At 38.6% G+C, this 19,985-nt stretch overlaps 2 protein-coding genes across 5 annotated transcripts; one reads left to right on the top strand and one right to left on the bottom strand.

Annotated features, from left to right (window-relative positions):
* Positions 1-476: 476 nt before the first annotated feature.
* Positions 477-19,258, bottom strand: LOC120441158. 3 transcript variants are annotated; one of them, XM_039615113.1, is made up of 3 exons: positions 8,087-8,355; positions 5,302-5,509; positions 477-2,763 (listed from the first exon to the last, which is right to left on the bottom strand). In XM_039615113.1, exon 3 carries the CDS (start codon positions 1,784-1,786, stop codon positions 941-943), a length of 846 nt encoding a protein of 281 aa, XP_039471047.1. In that variant the 5' UTR covers positions 1,787-2,763; positions 5,302-5,509; positions 8,087-8,355; the 3' UTR covers positions 477-940. The 3 variants fall into 3 exon arrangements, 2 of the variants coding, with proteins under 2 accessions (XP_039471047.1, XP_039471046.1); XM_039615112.1 differs by lacking the exon at positions 8,087-8,355 and having other exon boundaries at positions 5,302-5,858; XR_005613837.1 differs by lacking the exons at positions 477-2,763; positions 8,087-8,355 and adding an exon at positions 19,159-19,258 and having other exon boundaries at positions 4,953-5,509.
* LOC120441157 (papilin-like) lies at positions 8,350-15,282 on the top strand. 2 transcript variants are annotated; one of them, XM_039615110.1, is made up of 9 exons: positions 8,350-9,115; positions 9,764-9,955; positions 10,898-11,074; positions 11,454-11,645; positions 12,888-13,064; positions 13,589-13,780; positions 14,408-14,584; positions 14,903-14,938; positions 15,205-15,282. In XM_039615110.1, exons 1-9 carry the CDS (start codon positions 8,968-8,970, stop codon positions 15,222-15,224), a joined length of 1,311 nt encoding a protein of 436 aa, XP_039471044.1. In that variant the 5' UTR covers positions 8,350-8,967; the 3' UTR covers positions 15,225-15,282. The 2 variants fall into 2 exon arrangements, with proteins under 2 accessions (XP_039471044.1, XP_039471045.1); XM_039615111.1 differs by lacking the exon at positions 9,764-9,955.
* Positions 19,259-19,985: the final 727 nt, after the last annotated feature.

Below are 19,985 nucleotides of genomic sequence, written 5' to 3'. Positions count from 1 at the left end.
ATCCAGATGGGCTCTTGTGCAGTCATCGCTGTGGATATCTGGAGATATCAGACCTACCATTTATCAGTTCAAACATCAAACGACATGAATGCTTTAAAAGCATCAACATCAGCTCTTCTCTGACAGCATGGTGGGAGTTTCTAAAAATGAAGGAGTCTTCATTAATTCCATGCAAACGTGCACCTATCTGGAACAACCCTGACATATTACAAAACAATAATATGATTAACTTCCCAGATTGGAGTTGCAAAGGAATTAAATACTTGGAACATATATTAGAAGGAATAGACTTTATTTCGTTTGACAAAGTAGTTATACAATATGGGATCAACAAGAAAATATTTTTAGAATATCAACAAATTAAATCCATATTCAGTAAAAGGACTAGATGTTACAATCCCTGATAATGCATTGCTTTAAATGGAGAAAATCTTGAGGGATGGCTGTTATGAGGAAAGGCAGCCCAGAAACTTTACCAGCCCTTGGTTAGGTTTAGGGATTATCTGATCTACATTATCATACTAAAATTTGGGACACATCGTCAGTAGTGCACCTTGGATTCATCCGGTGTTTCGGCCATTAGCAAGTAAGACAAGAGGGACAAGATAGGAGAGAGCAGAGAGGAGAGCCGGAAGGGGGGTGCCTGATCTGGCTTCCCACACCTCCCTGCCGGATCGGGCTGTACGCTCTACCTCCCCACTGCCTCCCAGAAAAGGGAAGAAGAACAGAGGGGAGAAGAATGGAACATTTTTCTTTCCTATTTTTTCATTCCTCCTTTTGGTTTCACTACCATGAGGTTAACTGCACAGTCCCCAGGAGGCCCTGAGACAGCTGTATCAGTCAACCAGCAAAAATACGAATGTTATGTTTTACCCTTTTGACGCCCCCAGTTGAGGCAGGACCACCACGGGTCGATCAATCCTGGGCATGTGTCTCGCGGTTAGCTGACTGCCTTAGCTGCCCAAGTGATGTCAGCCCTTTTTAGCCATAGCCAGTGACTGGTCCTCTCAGCAGTGTTAACTAATTCTCTTATAGCCTGCCGTTGCGCCTGTCCTCTGATCCCAATCTCTCTAAGCAGTTTTGCTGTTGTACTGGTAGCAAAGCCCCTGCACCCCACTTCCACCGGGCGCACCTTGATCTTCCAGCCTCTGTCCTCTGCCTCAGCTGCCAAGTTGGCATACCGCAGCTTCTTACGCTCAAATGCTTCCTCAATTGCTTCCTCAATTGCTTCCTCCCATGGTACCGTCAGCTCAATGACGTACGCAAGTTTTTGGGTGTTAGACCATAGGACAAGGTCTGGTCGTAGAGTAGTTGTTACGATCTCTGTTGGAAAAATTAGCCCATTATCCAAGTTCACTTGCATCTGCCAATCCATGGCAACCTTCAGTGGGACCAGGTCCGGGGTTGAGGGGCTTATCCTCGGCTTGTCTCCCTCCCGGACAAATGCTGATGAAAACTGACGCTCCTCTTGGTTCGTAAAAGGTTGAGCATTGATGGATTTTCTTTTGCGCTCAACTTTCTCGGCTAGACACCTGAGGACCTGGTTGTGTCTCCATGTGTATCTGCCCTGAGTAAGGCTAGTCCCACAACCAACCAAGATGTGCTTGAGTTTGGTTGGGACTGTACACAGGGGGCAGGCTGGGTCCTTTCCAAACCACAGCTGCAGATTTATTGGAGAAGGTAGCACATCGTATGTCGCTCGGATGATGACACTTAGTCTGTTAGACTCCATTTCCCAGAATTCACTCCATGAGAGTTTCCTCTTTTCAACACTCTCCCAATTCATCCAGCGACCCTGCTTGGCCAGCGCTACGGCTCTGGCATGTCTGGCTGTTTCCTCCTGTCGACGTCGACGCACCTCCTCCACTACCAAAAAGAAATCTAAACCCAGTCAAGTTGAATTACAAACACCACTAAGTGTGATCAGCTCCAGCGGGGGTTGGGGGTCGTAGTTTTGTCCCACCTTTCCTAGTATCGCTGGTGCGGCGGTAGGTGCAGGCTTGGGGCGTCTGGGGATTCCCTAGGGACGTTTTCCCTGGAGAGCACAGCATGGGGCCTGTGGTCATATTCTGGTGGAGGCTCTGGTAACTCTTGGGTGGTGTTTTCCTGGTGGCTGTGTCACAGGGTGGAATGGACAGGTTTAACTTGGTGTTTTTATCTCCTTGCATGTAGTGCTGTGTTTTATTTTTTGATCTTTTACTAGCATGTAGTTTTTTATTTTTGTGGGGTTATTGCATGCTTTTTGTTTTGATATGTGATTTGTTCCGGGGGGATGCCCATTCCACCGCCCCTTCTGATCATTAACCTGACACACCTGGGAGGTCACGACTGCGAGAATGACCTGTCAGGGTTCGCCACAGTTATTCAATAAGCGGGAGAGAGAGCGTGATATACGGCGTCCAGAGTACGGTTTGTATATCCAACCCAGCCTCTGGGGCCGGTGTCTACCTCTTAATTTTAAAAGCATATAGACATTGAGTGTTCTCGGTGGGGGCCGTGCTGACACCTACTGCTTTCTGGCAGGAAGCACCATGCCCCTCCCATGTTTTAAATGCAGTTTAGAACAGCATGCAGCAACACGACATATGAGTGGGCGGAGTGAGGTATGGGGTCTTCACACCCTCGTTGCACTCCATCGAGGCTGGGGGCTGGGAGGAGTTGGCAGTCTGGTCGGAGTCTGTGACGCTGGGCCTCCCTGCTACTGTCGGGCCGGTGGTGGTCTGCTTGCCCCCACCGCAGGGAAAAGGGTAACTTCTCTTGGGTCTAAAATAAAATAAAATAAATAAACAATGATAATATAAACTAATCAAGTGGAACAATATGGCATTGGCATATTTTCTCCACTTGAAAAGATAAATCTGTTGGGTTCTTTCCTGGCCTTTAATTCTGATTTCTAAAGTACTGAATGGGACAGGCAAAAAAATAAAAAATAATACAACGGTTGCTATGCTATTTGGAATCACCAATTAACCTAACCTCTAGAATTTGTTTGAAATGTGGGATGAAAATTTTTTTTTAAGACTTCATTATTAGTGTGAGTGCTGAGTCAGCATTCACAGTATGGCGATCGATATCTGTGTTGGTGGAGCAGTTGAAAACCAAAAGTCGCACTATTATGTTGTGAGTGCTGGCCCTTTATTTAAGATTCTTCATTTTAGATCTTTTTTGTTTTTAAGTCACGATGCCAGGATCAAAATATTTAAAGTATCTGAGTTTGCTTTTGGTTATTTCCCAATTCGATTTTTTAAAATTAGTCATCTCTTTGTAACATAAATTTTAAAGCTATACTCCAAGTTTAAAGCTTTCAGTATTACATTTTATTATACAAGTCGTTCCTACAGCTTTCTGCATTATCATTCTGCTCATTTTTAGGTTGAATCTGTACTATGCTGTGTATCTAAAAGTGCAATGTTCTTTGTTTGCTTTGTTTGTTTGTTTTATCAACTGCATATTAAACTCTGTTTCTTTATACACAAGCTTCAGCTTTATATAAGTTTAGCGGTTTGGCTTTTAGGAGAGCAGTTCAAGACACTGCATGAGAAAATATTTCAGCTTTCAGTGTTGACATTTTCAGTGGAAATGGCTTCTGCAGTTAAATCTGATAGGCAGCTCATTAACCAAATAATATCAAGATGAGGTTTCACTTCACCACGAGCTGCAGGCACAACAGAAGTGAAGTGGCAGCTAATTTGCAACACTTGAAAAAGCTCAACAAATATCGTCAAGCACACATATTGCTCTGTGTGCTATTAGCCACACATCGCATCTTCCAGATGTCCACAGTTACTGTAGTTGTATTTGCAAGGTAGAAAAAAAAAAACAGCATGTGAGCAGTTCAATATCATATATGAAGAAAAATGTAAGACAGAGAGGACTCAAGAGGAAGATGAGCTTGTCAAAGATATTCTCAAATTCAAGACTACTGAAGACTAAAAATAATCTTCAAAGATAAGACCTGCTTAGCAAGTGACATTCGACATTCGATAAACTGGAAATTTTGACCTTACACGTAATGACCGAGCTCATGTTAGATTTTTCTTAATCAAATAGAGGATCTGTATTTGATGTTTTGCTGAAGTTATGATATTTCATATTGGGTTTAACAAATTACATGATAAGAATTTGATGTTATTCAAAGGTTAAGATGGACATTAAATGCAAAACTGGTTTTGCAGTATTTTGGTAGAGTTTACATGGACATTATTAATTTAGGTCCTCGGTATCAGCAAGCGTGATAAGAGAAACAGCTATGGAAATGTAAGAATTTAAGAATTTTGCAAGAGCAAATGTAGTGACAGAAAGATCAAATCCAGGGGGAAAGCTTTTATTTGTGGGGCAAGTAAGCTAATGTTTTTAGGTTACTGTTTTTCACACACATTTAGAATTTTCTGTGCATGCATTTTTATGTCTCATTGACCATTAGAATGAAAATAAAAGAAAATACTTTAAAGTCGGTGCCCATGTGCATTTCACTACGGCTGCTGATTAACATGATTTGTTTCTGGAAGGAGTAATCAGATTGAATTTAAACAGACAAGGTTTATGTAACATTCTCTTTCATTTCCCTATTAGGTGAGAACTTAATCTTCCTCCACCTGCCAAATCCCACTTAAACCCTTGCCTGAAAAGGTTTATAATTCTGGTTCCACTGACCATTGTTATTACATTTTGTACTAAATGAATTACACAATGTATTTCATAAATGCTTTAAGGTCACTAGGCCTTCCTTTACTCACTACGCCATTAGTGGGCCTAGTGACCCTAGGCATGCTGTTGTTGACGTACACCGCCAAAATGTGGCTGTAGTTCAGGAGGTAGAGCTGGTCAGCCACTAAACTGAAGGTTTAGTGGTTCAATTCCTGGCTGCTCTAGTCTGCATGCAAAAAGTATCCTCAGGCAAGATGCTGAACCCCAAATTGCTGTCCGATGTATCTGTGGGAGTGTGAATAGGAAGCAGTAAGGTTGAAAAAGCATAGAAAATCCACTTACGATAATGAGGCATATTGTATAAAGTGCTTTGAGCACACAAGTAGAGTAGAAAAACAGTATATAAGAACCACTATATTCACCAAAAGTGTAGATTCTCACTCTGCTGCAGGTAGACACAATCATTTTGTGATGGCAATAATAAAAAAAAAACTCTGCACACCTGAATCAATGACAGGTGCATAGAGGACATTTGTTTTTAGAAAAATATATAAAATAACCTCTACGCACTGTCTCGCTTAAACCTTCGGCTTGGTACATGACCCGCTCTACCTTCTTAGCTACAGACACTTCTATACACTTTTATGCACAGACCTGCCGTCTTCAGAAGTTTTCTGATGACTCTGCGGTGGTCGGATGCATCAGCAAGGGTGATGAGTCAGAGTACCGGGCTGTGGGTGACTCCTGTGTCACGTGGTGCAAGCAGAATCATCTGCAGCTCAATGTGGCAAAGACCAGGAAACCTTGGACTCCTGTTTCAATCCAGGGGGTCGATGTGGACATTGCGGAGGACTATAAATACCTTGGAGTACACATAAACAATAAACTATACTGGGTTAAAAACACCACTGCACTTTACAGGAAAGGCCAGAGTCGTCTCTATTTCCTGAGGCGGCTGAGGTCCTTCAACATCTGTCAGACAATGCTCAGGATTTTCTATGCCGTTGCATGCTGGGGGAGTAGGTTGAGGGTCACAGATGCCAACAGACTAAATAAACTGATCTGCAAGGGCAGTAATGTTGTGGGGATAGAGCTGCAGTCCCTTAAGGTGGTGTCCAAAATAAAGCCAATGTTGGATAATACCTCCCACCCACTCCATGACGTGCTGGGTAGCCACAGGAGCATGTTCAGTGAGAGACTGAGATTACCAAAAAGCACCATTAAACGACACAGGAAATCATTCCTGCCCGTGGCCAACTCCCTGTACAACTCCTCCATGTATGCACAGTATACACTGTAAACACTGCAATAGCTACACCCTTTTTGCACACGCTGTTTTCTACTCAGTAATGTTGCTGTCAATATTCTCGATATTGATTTATAATCACCTCTGCCAATCCTCGATATATATTATTGAGTGATTTGTATATATTTGTTCTATTTCTTAAATCTGTAAATCTGTAACTTATTGTATTGTTAAATAGTCTAGTCTGTTTCTGTTACTGTTACTGTATTGGATCAACTGTAACCCACATAATTTCCTTAGGGATTCTGATTCTGATACTGAGGGTGTAGGTCAGCAATGTACGTACACATATACATATCTTGCCTATACAATAAAAGTGTTCGCTGTAAACGAGGAATAATAAAGTATTCTGATTCTGACAAATATCTATCACTGCCATTGCCTTTTTTAAATTTATCTTGTCCATAAGTCAGCAATGAGTACCTGCTCGCACTGTTGTTTATGACTCTATCACTTAAAGAAAGTGAGTGACTGTTGATTTAAAGGTAAATCCAAGAACCAGTTTACATACAATACAAAGAATAAAATGTGTCTATTAGCTCTTGGTGAAGGTCATGGCTCACACTTAAACCTCGCTGTGTTCTGTTATTCAGGCAAAGATCAGTGCAGTCATATTACAAAGGTAAAGTATGCAATGTCAGCCATTTTCTGTATCTACCTAATGGATGACAGTTGAACAATGCATTGTGTTTAACCATGAACCTTTGGTCGTTGACATGCAAATTGTAATGTTATATGACTGATATTACTGATACACTTTTAAAAAGAGTCCTACTTAATTTGGACCTTGAACTGGCTGATGACGTGATCTGATAGCAAGAGAGAGACCCAACTTTGTAAAGGATTACTGTGTTAGTCATAAAGGGGAACTGGTTTATAACTACCCTAAAATCTATCTATGTTTATGCATTGTTAATCTTTTCACGAATCCTTTCTAGATGAACTTATTTCACGTAAGAGGCTGTAGGCTGTTCACACTGAGCACCAGACATATGCCACCAAATGGTTAAAGAACTGTGGGACCATTTTTTGTTAGCTGCATGGTCACATTTCTAAACTTCCTGGCATCGAATTATAGTTTGAACTGTAGTTAACCCGAAGTTAAAGTTGCATCCAAAAAGCTGATAATTTCAAATGGGATGTTTTGTTGAATTGACAGACGGATCTTCCTTGTGACAGACATGATCAAGTAGTGTGTCAGTGTTGACAATCTTTTTTAGACATACTTGCCCATGAAGTCAGAAGCTATTCTCAACAATAAAATGTATCTCACGGTTTATTTTTGGCCATCCATTTGACACTGTGTTTGCCTTTGTCAGTGAAAATTGGAGCTAAGAATCTAGTGAAATCAAATGTATTCAATTTATTTATTTTCATTGATTCATTTATAGGGCTATGAAAAGTATTTTCCTCTTTCCTTGAAGTTGTTCCTACCATGAACAGCTTGTAACACTCCTCTTTCACTCTCCTTTTACTAACATTTTTGATGGCCCTGACTGGCCAGGGAGCACGCTGCATCCCATGTGGATGAAGTTCTGGCCAGGCTCAGAGGTGAGATACAGACTGATCTGTTTCACTGCAATTTTTTTGTTAGCTCAGTAAGGAATAAATATTAATTATGTTATTTTTTGTATCGGATACCACTCCTTTCTTTGCAATGCTTCTCATTGTACTTACACTGCATAGGTGTAACATGCAGTACCCTACAAAAGAAAAGGTCTTTATGCATTTAAATATGTAACATGGCTTCATGAAACCAAAGTATACATGAACACTTTTGATAGCGTTTTGAATTTAATCACATCAGTGTTCGATCGTGTGTAAGCCAAAAGTGTATAACAGCTGTCTTTTATTTGGGAGGAAAGAATGAGTTTTAAGAATACGGCCTTGAGTGCTCTGTTTCCTTTTGAGAGATATGCCGAATTGTTGCAAAGTAGTTAACTTCTTGTCAGATTGTGTTTAGAATTTTGAGAAATTGAGCCACAGGTGTTTCTGGAAATGTGTTTAAACTGTTGGAAAAACTGTAAACTGTGTAGCCAGTTTACCAACATAAGGGGTCTCACAAAACACAGATCCATTCAACTGAAGTGTGTTTTTTTAAATATTACAAATGTTAGGTACAGTCATACTCACATATTTAAATACATGAGATCATCGTTGAACCGGTGTAACTAAGGGGACAGCATCAAAATACAATCTGAGAAGAAATGCACACCCAGATTAAAAAAAAATGTCTTTAAATGACCTGAGGCTGTGATGATGATTACAACGACTACTCTCAACCACTCCTCCAGCACAGCGGAACCTGATTACCATCACCAGCACCATTTTTATTTCCTGATTAAAGAATAGCAATCTGTCTCTGTAACTTGCTTCCTTCTGTGTGGCGCTTCCATGTTCTCCCCATCTCTGTGCAGGTTCTCTCTGGGTACTCTGGCTTTCTCTTGCATTCTAAAGTTGTGCATGGGGTTCAGGTTAATTGATTTTAAATTGACTCCAGGTGTGAACGTGAATGCCAGTGGTATCTGTCTCTATGTGTTAGCCCTGCAACAGACTGGTGACCTAGTCAGGGTGTTGCCTAACTCTTGTCCCTATGACATACAGCTGGCATACACTCCAGCTTTGCTGAACTCCACGACCTTGAACTGGATAAGCAGAGGAAAATGGATGGATGACTTTCTTTTTAACAGAAAGCCTCACATCAAATATGATCATACATTAATGCTAAAAATCTAAGAGTGCAAAGCTGATGTGAGTATTGTAGAAATATTAGCCAAATAATAAGACAGAGTAACTCTCTCTTGTAACGCTAGGACAGGGCAAGTTAGTTTACAAAAATGTCCTCGCTTTTGTAGGCCTCACTCCGTCTGTGTAGATTTCTGCTGTAGTGCAGGTGGTCAAAATACATGTTTCTGGGTTTTTTGTGATCTATAGATCATTTATATCTGGCTATAAATTCTATACAGTAGCGGTAATAAAGCCATAGGACTACCTTACATTTGGAAGGTGTCACCATGCAGAGAAACTCCAAAGGTCAGACTGCAGTTTACAACCTTCTCTCACATGTGAAAGATATCCTGAAGACAAGCAGCAAGATGAAGCACCTTCTGTTTTGGGGGTTTGTCCTTTCGGCTTTCAAAATCAGCCATTCAAACATTCCAGGTACATAAAAATGTTTTTGTCTTAAATTAGAGGTAATTTACAGTTCATTTAAAGAGGAATGTGTACTGGCGCTATTTAAAACAAAGTTTATTGATCTTCTGGTCGTTTTCTGTCAGGGTTATGTTTAAGCTTACATCCAAAATCCTAAAATTGTATTTTAGGTCTTTACTGACTTCATGTTCATATTGTGACTTGCAAGTGAATAATGACTGTCTTCTACTTCTACCAATGGTGTTTACTACACATTTAATCCCCAGGAAATGTTATTTATATACTCCTGACAGCCTTTCAAAGCTGACTGGATGATTTCTTCCTCTGTAATGCCAAACGTTTAACTAATGAGATCATTTCTGTCCGATCCCATCAGTTGTGAGCATGATGAGATTAATTTTAGCACCCAAGAGGTAATAACAGGATCGTTTTCCAACAATATCAAGTAAATTTTTAGATGAAAGAACTTTTGAAATCATTCAAAAGCAAGAGGTCTGAAAATGTATGTGAAATTCATGTTTTCTACTAAAACAACATATTGTGGCCCAAAGCTACTTATGATCATTATGAAGTGCAGAACTTGTTTAAAACCAAAACACCAAAATCAAATTTTGCTTATATTAGAAATCTTACAGTACATTATTTCTTTTTCAACAGATTTCTGTCTATTACCTCCTGATGTGGGCCAGGGAACAAGCTTCACTTTTGCTGTTCATTATGATGTTAACAAAGATCAGTGCACTCCTTTCCTATACAACGGTCAAGGAGGAAATGCTAACCGTTTTGAAAATGAAAGAGAGTGCATGAGAAACTGTTCACCCAATGCAGAGAATATCTACCCTATGGATGGTAAGATTTACAAGGACAAAAGAACAACTGAATCATTTTCTATGTTTAACGTCTCCCCTTCAGATCTTAAAATGCAAAATGTAATGTAATCTTCAAAGAATGCCAAGAGTGGATGTAGACTTAAGATTTCTCCTACTTCCTTGTTTTCTGAGGACTTTGGAGCATGAATTGACTGATAAGATAAATCTCACATCGAGAAAGAAAGAGAGACTTTCTTGAGATGTGAAGGTTGAGCTTCTTCTTGGATCATTTTAACATGTATGTACCTCACACAAAAGACTGTAGGATCGAAGCACTCATGCTATCAACTGTTTATAGAGCAGGACTGTTACACTTCTTGGCACTGCAGACAAATTGCCCCAAACAGCTCAAACATTTCACTAAAAATAACAAAATACCAAAAGAATACAGTCTGTTACAGATTCCACAAGTGTGCCACGGTTACACTTCACTTGGAGGAACAGTAACTAAGACCTATTTTTGACCCAGGTGGAGAGATTACTAGGAGAAGACATGACATCATATTCATATAAATAAAACACTGATTTGTCTTTATTTGCTGGCAGGGTTTAACCCGCTATAGTGGTCCTATTAAGCTTACTGTGGTTTTGGGTTGAAGTGTTGCTATTTCTCCCCTACCTTGGACACTGCCCTTATCGCAATGAAGTTTTTAACAATAAGGAAACGAGAAAACTTCATATCTGTGGTGAATTTCTTAAATCTTGGCTCTAACAAAAACCTTTCAATCAATTATATTAAAATGGGTAAAATTACAGAAGCTAATGATAACAAAACTAATCTAATCTTCAGGTCAAGGTTACTGAGATTCAAACTCAGCTGAGATTTTTAGTACATAAAATAACTGGAAACATTAAAAACAACTGCTATTTTAATTACTATGATGATGATGATGATAATTATGGTGATGTTTTCTCTACACAGCATCTAAAGGCTGCACCTTAGAAAAGGCTGAAGGTGAATGCAATGGCAAATATTTGAGATACTACTATGATTCCACTGATAAAAAATGCAAAAAATTCCTTTGGACCGGATGCCTCGGAAATGGAAACAGATTTTTTGACTATAACAGCTGCAACTCCACCTGTTCTGTTGTCCAAGGTGAGCACAGTGGGCTCTCTTTCTTCTACACACACTTCCAGATACTGTGTTCATATGTCAATAAATCACTGTATGTTTTAAAATTAATAGGTCAGTGCTAATTCTATCCAAAGCACGGGACACCTATATGTGTTTTCTCCAGATTTTCTGACTTTCTTAATGATTAATATGGGCAACAGATGATTAGTTACTAGTTACTGGAAATGAAATCCACCATTTAAAATAAAAAGAGTTTTGGATTTCTTACCTGCAATCTATCAGTATCTATTAGTCTGATAGATTTTCTTTTACCAAGTCTGTTTTCTGCAATGCATCTACTGATTTTAAGTGAAACACAGTGTATTGTGCAGTGACTGTCTTATATTTTCTATTTCATCAGATAAATGTCATTTAACTCCTGATGAAGGTCATGGCTCAAGTTTCAACTTTGCTGTGTATTATGATTCCACCAAAGATCAGTGCAGTCCTTTCATATATAAAGGTGAAGGAGGAAATGCCAACCGCTTTGAAAATGAAGCAGAGTGCATGAGAAACTGTTCACCCAATGCAGAGAATATCTACCCTATGGATGGTAAGATTTATAAGGACAAAAGAAAAACTAAATAATTTATTATGTTTGACTGATAACCCTCAGATGGTAAGATGCAAAATATAATGTCATGTACACCATGTACAAAGTGTTCACAGTGTTGTGCAATAGCCATATGCCACCAAGTGCTCAAAGAGCAGCAGGACTACTAATTATGATTTTACAATTGCTTTCAGCACATTTCTCAAAACATTTCTAACTTTATTAGCACTGCAGACAAATTGTCCCAAACTGATCAAACATGCAGGGAAACAATACAGATAACCTGCAAGATGATTATGCTTTACACTACAGATAACATGAACTCAAATTTTATACAAAACAGTGATGATTTTACATGGTACACTTTGGGATTAAGCGTCTTTGAATTCATCAACAATCACAGAGATGTTAAAAGTAGATGTCTGCATTGACAATCCTCTTTAGCCATAATAGCCCAAGGGGTCAGAGACTTTTTCCACAAATATGTCAGTGTATATCTTTGTGTGTAGTCCTGTGACAGTGCAAATTAGGAATGCTAGTGAAACTGCTAGAATTTAAATTCTTCTATAGTGAAGTGTATCAGCATCTGGATAGTATAGTGATAAAACTACACACCTTCGGAACAGAGGTTGCAAGTTCGATTCTCACCCGGTATTCAGTAAGGGTCCTGGCTAGACCGCCCATGCTAAAACCAAGCCCTGGTATGGCGCAGCTACGTCCACAGCTTGAACACAAGCATTTCACTACATGCTGTACTCTGTATGATTGTGTATGTGACAAATAAAGGTTGTTTGTATGTAGATTATTTATTTTAATGGACAATCAGTATATGTATCTAAAAAAGGTCTTTCTTCTTCTCTTTTCATGACCCCATTGACAGGTGAGCAGTACACTGATTTCTCTTTGGTTGTTGGTAATATTATAACTCAGTGTAATGGTCTTAGTAGGCTTACAGTGGTTTTGGTTTGTGGTTTTGCTCTTTCTCCCCCACTTTGGGTAATGCCCGTATAGTAACAAACTATAGTATTTAAAAAACGAAAGAAATAAAGAGAGAAAACTATAACAATTTTGTTTACTTATAAAACTATCTAAAATAAAATATAAGAAATATAGATAAAATGTCCGTTGACTTTGTCAGTTTGGTGAAATCTGTCAACAAAATGCCTTTGGAAAATAAATCAAATGATTAAAAACAACTGTCATACCTATTTTGATAATGATAACGACATTTTCTCTGAACAGCGTCTAAAGCTTGCCTCCTAAAACGAACGGAAGGTGGATGCAATGGCAACTGTGTGAAGTACTACTATGATTCCAGGGATGAAAAATGCAAAGAATTCATTTGGACCGGATGCTTTGGAAATGGAAACAGATTTCACGACTACAACAGCTGCAACTCCACCTGTTCAGGTGTCAAAGGTAAGAACAGTGTGCTCTGATTCGTCTACACATAGTTTCAGATATTTACATATGTTCATATATCAATAACTCATTACATGTTCTAAAATCATTAGTCAGTGATACTTCTATCCAAAATACAGGACAGTTACACGTGTTTTCTCTAGATTATGTGACTTTGTTAATGATAAATATTCAAAATAGATAATTGATCCACTCATTCTTTGTTACTTAACACTGAGGACCAATCCTCTTAAATGTGCAATTTAGAAACTTTTTTATAAACAAATCAAACAAATCATTGCATTCTGTAGTTATTGAAATAGAAATGCATCATTTTAAAATGAAAACAGAGTTTTAGATTTCTTACATGCAGTATCTATTTGTCTGCCTGTTGAAGATAATTTGAAGATTTTCTTTCATAAAGTCTGTTTTCTGCAATGCATCTACTGATTTTAGCTGAAACAGACAGTGTATTGTGCAGTGACTGTCTTACATTTTCTTAATAAAATGTGTGTCACAGATTATTTTTTCTCGTCTATCAGATAAGTGTTATTTACCTCCTGATGAAGGTCGTGGCTCAAGCTTCAACTTTGCTGTGTATTATGATTCCACCAAAGATCAGTGCAGTCCTTTCATATATAAAGGTGAAGGAGGAAATGACAACCGCTTTGAAAATGAAGCAGAGTGCATGAGAAACTGTTCACCCAATGCAGAGAATATCTACCCTATGGATGGTAAGATTTATAAGGACAAAAGAATAACTGAATAATTTATTATGTTTAACTGATAACCTTCAGATGGTAAATGTATGTCATGTATCTTTAATGACCACCAAAAGCAGATGTGACAAGATGAAACATTTATCCTACTTCCTTGTTTTCTGAGGACTTTGGAGGATGAATTGTCTGACAAGGCAGAATCTTATATAGAGAGAGAGGAACATTTGTGGTTTGTTAAGATTTTCAGACTTTTATATGAACCATTTCTACATATAATTACTTCACGAGAGGCTGTAGGAACAAAGTGTTCACACTAAGCACCAGCCAGATGTCACCAAGTTCGCAAAGAACTTCTCAAGTTCTCAGAGAATCAATTTTTAGTGTTTGTAAGTTTGGTAAAATCTACTGGCAGCATGCCTGAGGCTTTTGTAAATGTTTACTGAGGCTTAAGATGTCTACATGTCTGAAAGTCGAATGCCTTCAAACATGTTGTGTTAGTATTTAAAATATTTGTGTTTAAGTTTCACCTCTAACAAAAACCTTTCATATAATGACAATTAAAAATGCTAAAACAACCAAAACAACTGTTATGCCTACTTTGATGATGATGATGATGATGATGAGCACATTTTCTCTGAACAGCATCTAAAGCTTGCCTCCTAAAAAGAGCTGAAGGTGGATGCAATGGCAACTGTGTGAAGTACTACTATGATTCCAGTGATAAAAAATGCAAAGAATTCATTTGGACCGGTTGCTCTGGAAATGGAAACAGATTTCACGACTATAACAGCTGCAACTCCACCTGTTCAGGTGTCATAGGTAAGAACAGTGTGCTCTCTTTTTTTCTGTACACACTTTCAGGTATTAACATGTGTTCATATATTCATAAATCATTACATGGTGTAAAAACTAATTAGTCAGTGATAATTCTATCCAAAACAACACAGTGATATGTGTTTATACATACTGACATGAACTCCCAAAAAGTTGATTCTGTTCATCTGGAAGTAGCGTTTTCAGTGGGAAAAACATTTCGAAAATGCTACGTCCAAATGAACAGAATCAAAGTTTTTTTGATGTCCTTATGTAGATGATGGAGCATGCATCAAGACTGACATGAACTGTTTTGGATTTTAGATGGTCTTGAGGAGGATGAAGTGGATACACCAACTGGTCAGTAGATCACACTCTTATTTAAAAAGAGACAATGTAGGATACGTTTGCTTTAGTCCAACCTGGTTGCCAGCATAAATATATGTACTGTTTAACAGATTTTGAAGATTCTTAGGGGTGAAACAATCTTTTGTCTTTAATGTCTTTAATCTTTAAACAGGTCTTTTTTTAATTGCCATATTATGTGGAGTTTTGATTGCACTCAACAGTTAATGTCCACTTTTAAGCAGTTTTTTTTTATATAACTTTTGTTTTCCTTTCTTTAGGCCCTTACTCCACTGGATAATTCAGGACATTTGACTCCATCAAATAATATCATGGTGGTCACTGATTCAATGTTCAACTTTTAATTTTTCTTGTTCATGTATGTAAAAGTCTTACATGATTCTAAGTTTTACGTTTTACTTAATCAACATTACAAATGTAAAGTAATGATTTTTTATTCTATTATTTTTCTGAGCACTTTTTAATGACTACTTTTCATATTGACAATTGTTTTCTTGCCTTATGTTATAACAAACTTAAAATTTTGTCTTTTTTTAAAGTGTTGGTCAGACACAGAAAGTAATTTCACGTGTTATGAGTTGTGTTTCAGGAATTCTGGACACCCCTCACTCAGAAGCAGAAAAAGAGAAAAAAAAACTCAACAACAACAGTAAACTTTTAGGTTTTCTTAGTATGAGAACCTAAAAGTGTAATTTTAGGTTCTCATACTTATTCACTTGTGCACAACTGCCTGAAAGTCTTTTAGTATTGTGGTCTCATAATTATTTAAGTGTTTCCAAAGTATAACAGCATTATCAGCTAGTGTTTTGTTGAAAACTGAACTAAATCTGAATGCATGTGCCAATTAAAAAAACACCAGATATGTTTAAACCTGTTTTTGCACTGTGATGCATTTTGACTCTGTTTTCTTGCTAGATATTCATAAATCTTACAATATTATGTTGTGTTGCTTGAGTATTGTACTAGCTGCATAAAATGCATTCTCAGTATTCAGTGCCTTTTTAACGGTCCTAAAGGTTCACAAAACAAGTTATTTACCATCTACTGTTTATTATGGTCTGCAGGAAATATTCTCAGTGTTGTTCTCAGTGTATTATCGAGCCTTCTTTTTAAGGTGCTTTTTTACTTTAAGACAAGACAGAAGAAAGGCACACTTTGGAAAAGAGCCAGAGATTAATAATAACTAATGATTAAATGCAGATTGGTGTGTAAACACATAGTGAGTGAAGAAGAAATGCTCAGGGCATTATGGGAAGGCCCCCCCAGCAGCCTAGAACTACATAACTAAGCATAACTAAGGAAGGATTCAGGGTCACCCAATCCAGCTCTGATTATGTGCTCTATCAAAAAGGAAATTTTGAGCCTAATCTTAAAATATCTGCCCTTAATGTCTGTCTCCTAAATCCAAACTGGACGTTTGTTCCACAGAAGAAGGGCCTGTAAGCTGAAGGCTCTGCCTCCCATTCTACTTTTAAATATTCCAGAAACCAAAAGTAATTCTGCAGTACTCTTTTTGGGATGTTACTATGAGGTTTTTAAGATAAGATGGGGCCTGATTATTTAAGATCTTGTAAGTGGTGAGAAGGATTCTGGATTTGACAGGGAGCTAATGAAAAGAAGCCAATATAGGAGAAATATGCGCTCTCTAGTTCCAGCCTGTAGTCTTGTTGCAGCATTTCGGGTCAGCTAAAGGCTTTTTAGTTTTTAGGAGTCTAGCCTAGAAGCAATAAATGCATGAACTAGTTTTTCGGCATCACCTGAGACAGGAGATTTTCTAATTTTAGAGAATTTTTTATATATTACAAATACTACATATGGGGTATTCATACTCATCATCATGTATTTGTTTTCTTTAAACAGGTGTGAGTAATGTGACAGCATCAAAGGGCAGCACAAAGGTTGCCATGATGCTTACAGTGGCTACTCTCAGCCTCCTGTCTGCTATCACCAGCGCCATTCTTATTTCCTGATTAAAGAATATCTATCTCTATAAATTGCTGTTTGAAGATATGCCAGATATGATTTTCTTTTGGTTAGTGAGTGGTTACCTCAAAGAAAGAAGGTCCTGGATTTGAATCCCGTCTGGTGCTCTTCTGTGTGGTGTTTGCATGTTCTCCCCATGTCTGTGTGGGCTCTCTCTGGCTACTCTGAATTCCTCCTCCATTTCAAAGATATGCATGGGTTTTAGGTTAATTGATCATTCTAAACTGACTGTAGGTGTAAATGTGAAAATGAATGGAATTTGTCTCTATGTGTTAGCCCTGCCACGGCTGGTAACCTACTCAGGGTGTTGCCTTTCTCTCACCTTATGACAGATAGCATAGCCTCTAACTCCCCCCACGACCCTGAATTGCATAAGAAGGGGAAAATAGTTGGATGACTTTCTTTTTAAAGCCTTCGGCAAACATACCACGGCAGAAACGATGACGTTTTTATGAACATGTTTTACAGCATCTTTTATTAACTCCGGTGGCTGTTACAAACACACTCAGTCGGCTGCAGCCTTCCAGCTCACAGCCAACAACAACATCAGCAACAACACAACCCTCAGGACCCAGTGCAGATTTTCAAGCCAGCGAGGCATGATTGCAGATGCCGTGCAGGTGGGTCCATCGCTCCTGCAGTGGCACCGCAGACCACGCCCCACCACACCTTACATCAAAGATTACCATACATTAACCCCTTACTTTATACAATAAAGGTAATAAAGCCATAGCTCTGCCATTACCTATGGAAGATGTTACTCTGCCATAGAAGGTCAGTACTGATCACCCACTCCCACTGAAGTTTACAACATTTTCTCACTTATGTATATATATATATATATATATATATATATATATATATAGATAGATAGATAGATAGATAGATAGATAGATAGATAGATAGATAGATAGATAGATAGATATCGCAAAGACAAGCAGCAAGATGAAGCACCTTCTGTTTTGGAGGTTTGTCTTTTCGGCTTTCAAAATCTGACATTCAGACATTCTAGGTACATAAAAATGTTTTTGTCTTAAATTAGACTTCATTTAAAATCATTACAAAAAACCTGTTTCAAAACTTAAGTTTACTTTTCATAACGGGCCAGGCTATTAGCGCATAGGTTGATGTCTTCTCGTTGTTTTCTGTCAGGGTTATGTTTAAGCTTGGGTCTGAACTCCTGAAATTGTTATTTTGGTTATAATTGGTTTTTACTGACTTCATGTTCACATTATGACTTGCAAGTGAATAATGACTGTCTTCCATTTTGACCATTGGTATTTACTGCACATTTAATCCCTTGGAAATGGTATTTACATATGTCTGTGAAGGTTCTCAGTCATCCAGGGTCATCGTAGTCTAAGGAGGTTGGAAAGAAAAGCATCTGGCCTTTTTTAAGTAGCTTGAAGACATCCCTCCTCTCATCTGAGTAGCTTCTTCAGTTCTAAGGTCAAATGGTGGAGAGTCCCAGATTTAAGCCCTATGGGAGTGTCCCCCCCAGAGGAACAATTGACCCCCTAATGATCCTCTACCTAATCACAAGAGCCAAGGTGTCACAACGGGTGTAGGTCACAATTAGCCAAGGTATCTACATCTAAAGGACAAAGGTCACTCCTTCAAGCATGCCAATGTTTACTTTTTGGACACAGAAGACAGATGGTGGTTGTTGACCAATGGTCATGAGAATCTGCATATTAATGATCAAGGAACTGACCTCCTAGCCCATTTTTCCCTCACTGGTGCTAGTTTCAGTCATTATGCAAATGTACTGTTTATAAGGTTGGGGAAACCTGCAGTCAGCTGAGACTGAAGAAGTCGCTTGGATGAGTGACGAAATGTTAGCTATGTCCAGATGAACAGAATCAACTTTTGGGGAGACTTGGAAAAAATTTAAATATCATCCAGATAAACAAAGACGAAAACATTTACAAAATTTCCCTAGTATATCGTTTACTAGAGCTTGAAAAACGGCAGGTAGTTAGTGGGTCAAAAAGGGATTACTAGGTATTCAAAGTGGCCTAAAGGAGTGTTGAAAGCTGTTTTCCATTTGTCGCCCTCCAAATGCAGAGATCGAGGTGAAAATAGTGGCCCCCTGAAATGGTTCAGAGGCAGAGTTAATGAGCGGAAGAGGGTATTTATTCATTACTGTAATTTCATTCAAGCCATGGCACTCACTGCATGGTCTAAGAGTCTTATCATTTTTTTGCCACAAAGAAAAATCGCGTACCTACCGGAGAAAGAGGACGGACGGATGATGTCTGCAGCCAGAGACTCACAGATGTACTCCTCTATAGCATCCCTCTTTTCAATCTCCCTTTTCCCTCAGGCAATTATTGATCCTGAGTAAAAAGGAAACTAAGCTTTAGAGTTAAGCTTTTTTGAGTTAACTCATCCTTCATTTAGTGAGTGAGCGCTTCAACAAAAACCCGCCGCAGTGGCCCAACTCAGAGAACGCTAGCCCAACTTAGATAAAACCATAATAGGTTTTATCTGAATGGGGTTAGTGGCATTGGAGCAGACCTCCAGCATGGTCGAGTGTATCAGCACCTGTTTATCAGGAGAGTGTTTTATGCTCATTGCTGAGAAATTGGATTGCCTGCTCATGTTCACCAGTCATGGCGCCCTCTTTGGAGATAGCTGTGCAAATTGGGTCTCCTCCTCCTCCACAAAAGAAACACATTTCCATACACTTTTATGCATTTGAATATGTAACATGACTTCATGAAGACAAAATATGGACAATAATATATGGAAACAGTGACTACTCTAAACCAGCGGTCCCCAACCTTTTTTGCGCCACGGACTGGTTTGTGTCCAACAATATTTTCATGGATCGGCCTTTAAGGTGTCGCAGATAAATACAACAAAATAAAACCAGTACAGGGACCAAGCGAGGTGTGGATAAACTGACTTTGGAGAGCTCAGGCAACTATTTTAGCTAATTTATTATGTAGTTTAAAATAAAACCTCTTCTTTATGAAACTCTGGTGTTGGTCTCCATATTTATGTTGCCTTTGAGTCATGTTGTAACAATATATATAAAAACTGGTTTCTTGAA

Source organism: Oreochromis aureus, linkage group 7, assembly GCF_013358895.1.
Source record: "Oreochromis aureus strain Israel breed Guangdong linkage group 7, ZZ_aureus, whole genome shotgun sequence".
Taxonomy (NCBI): domain Eukaryota; kingdom Metazoa; phylum Chordata; class Actinopteri; order Cichliformes; family Cichlidae; genus Oreochromis; species Oreochromis aureus.
Note: the sequence above shows the minus strand (reverse complement) of the source record. Positions and strands in the feature narration are given on the sequence as shown.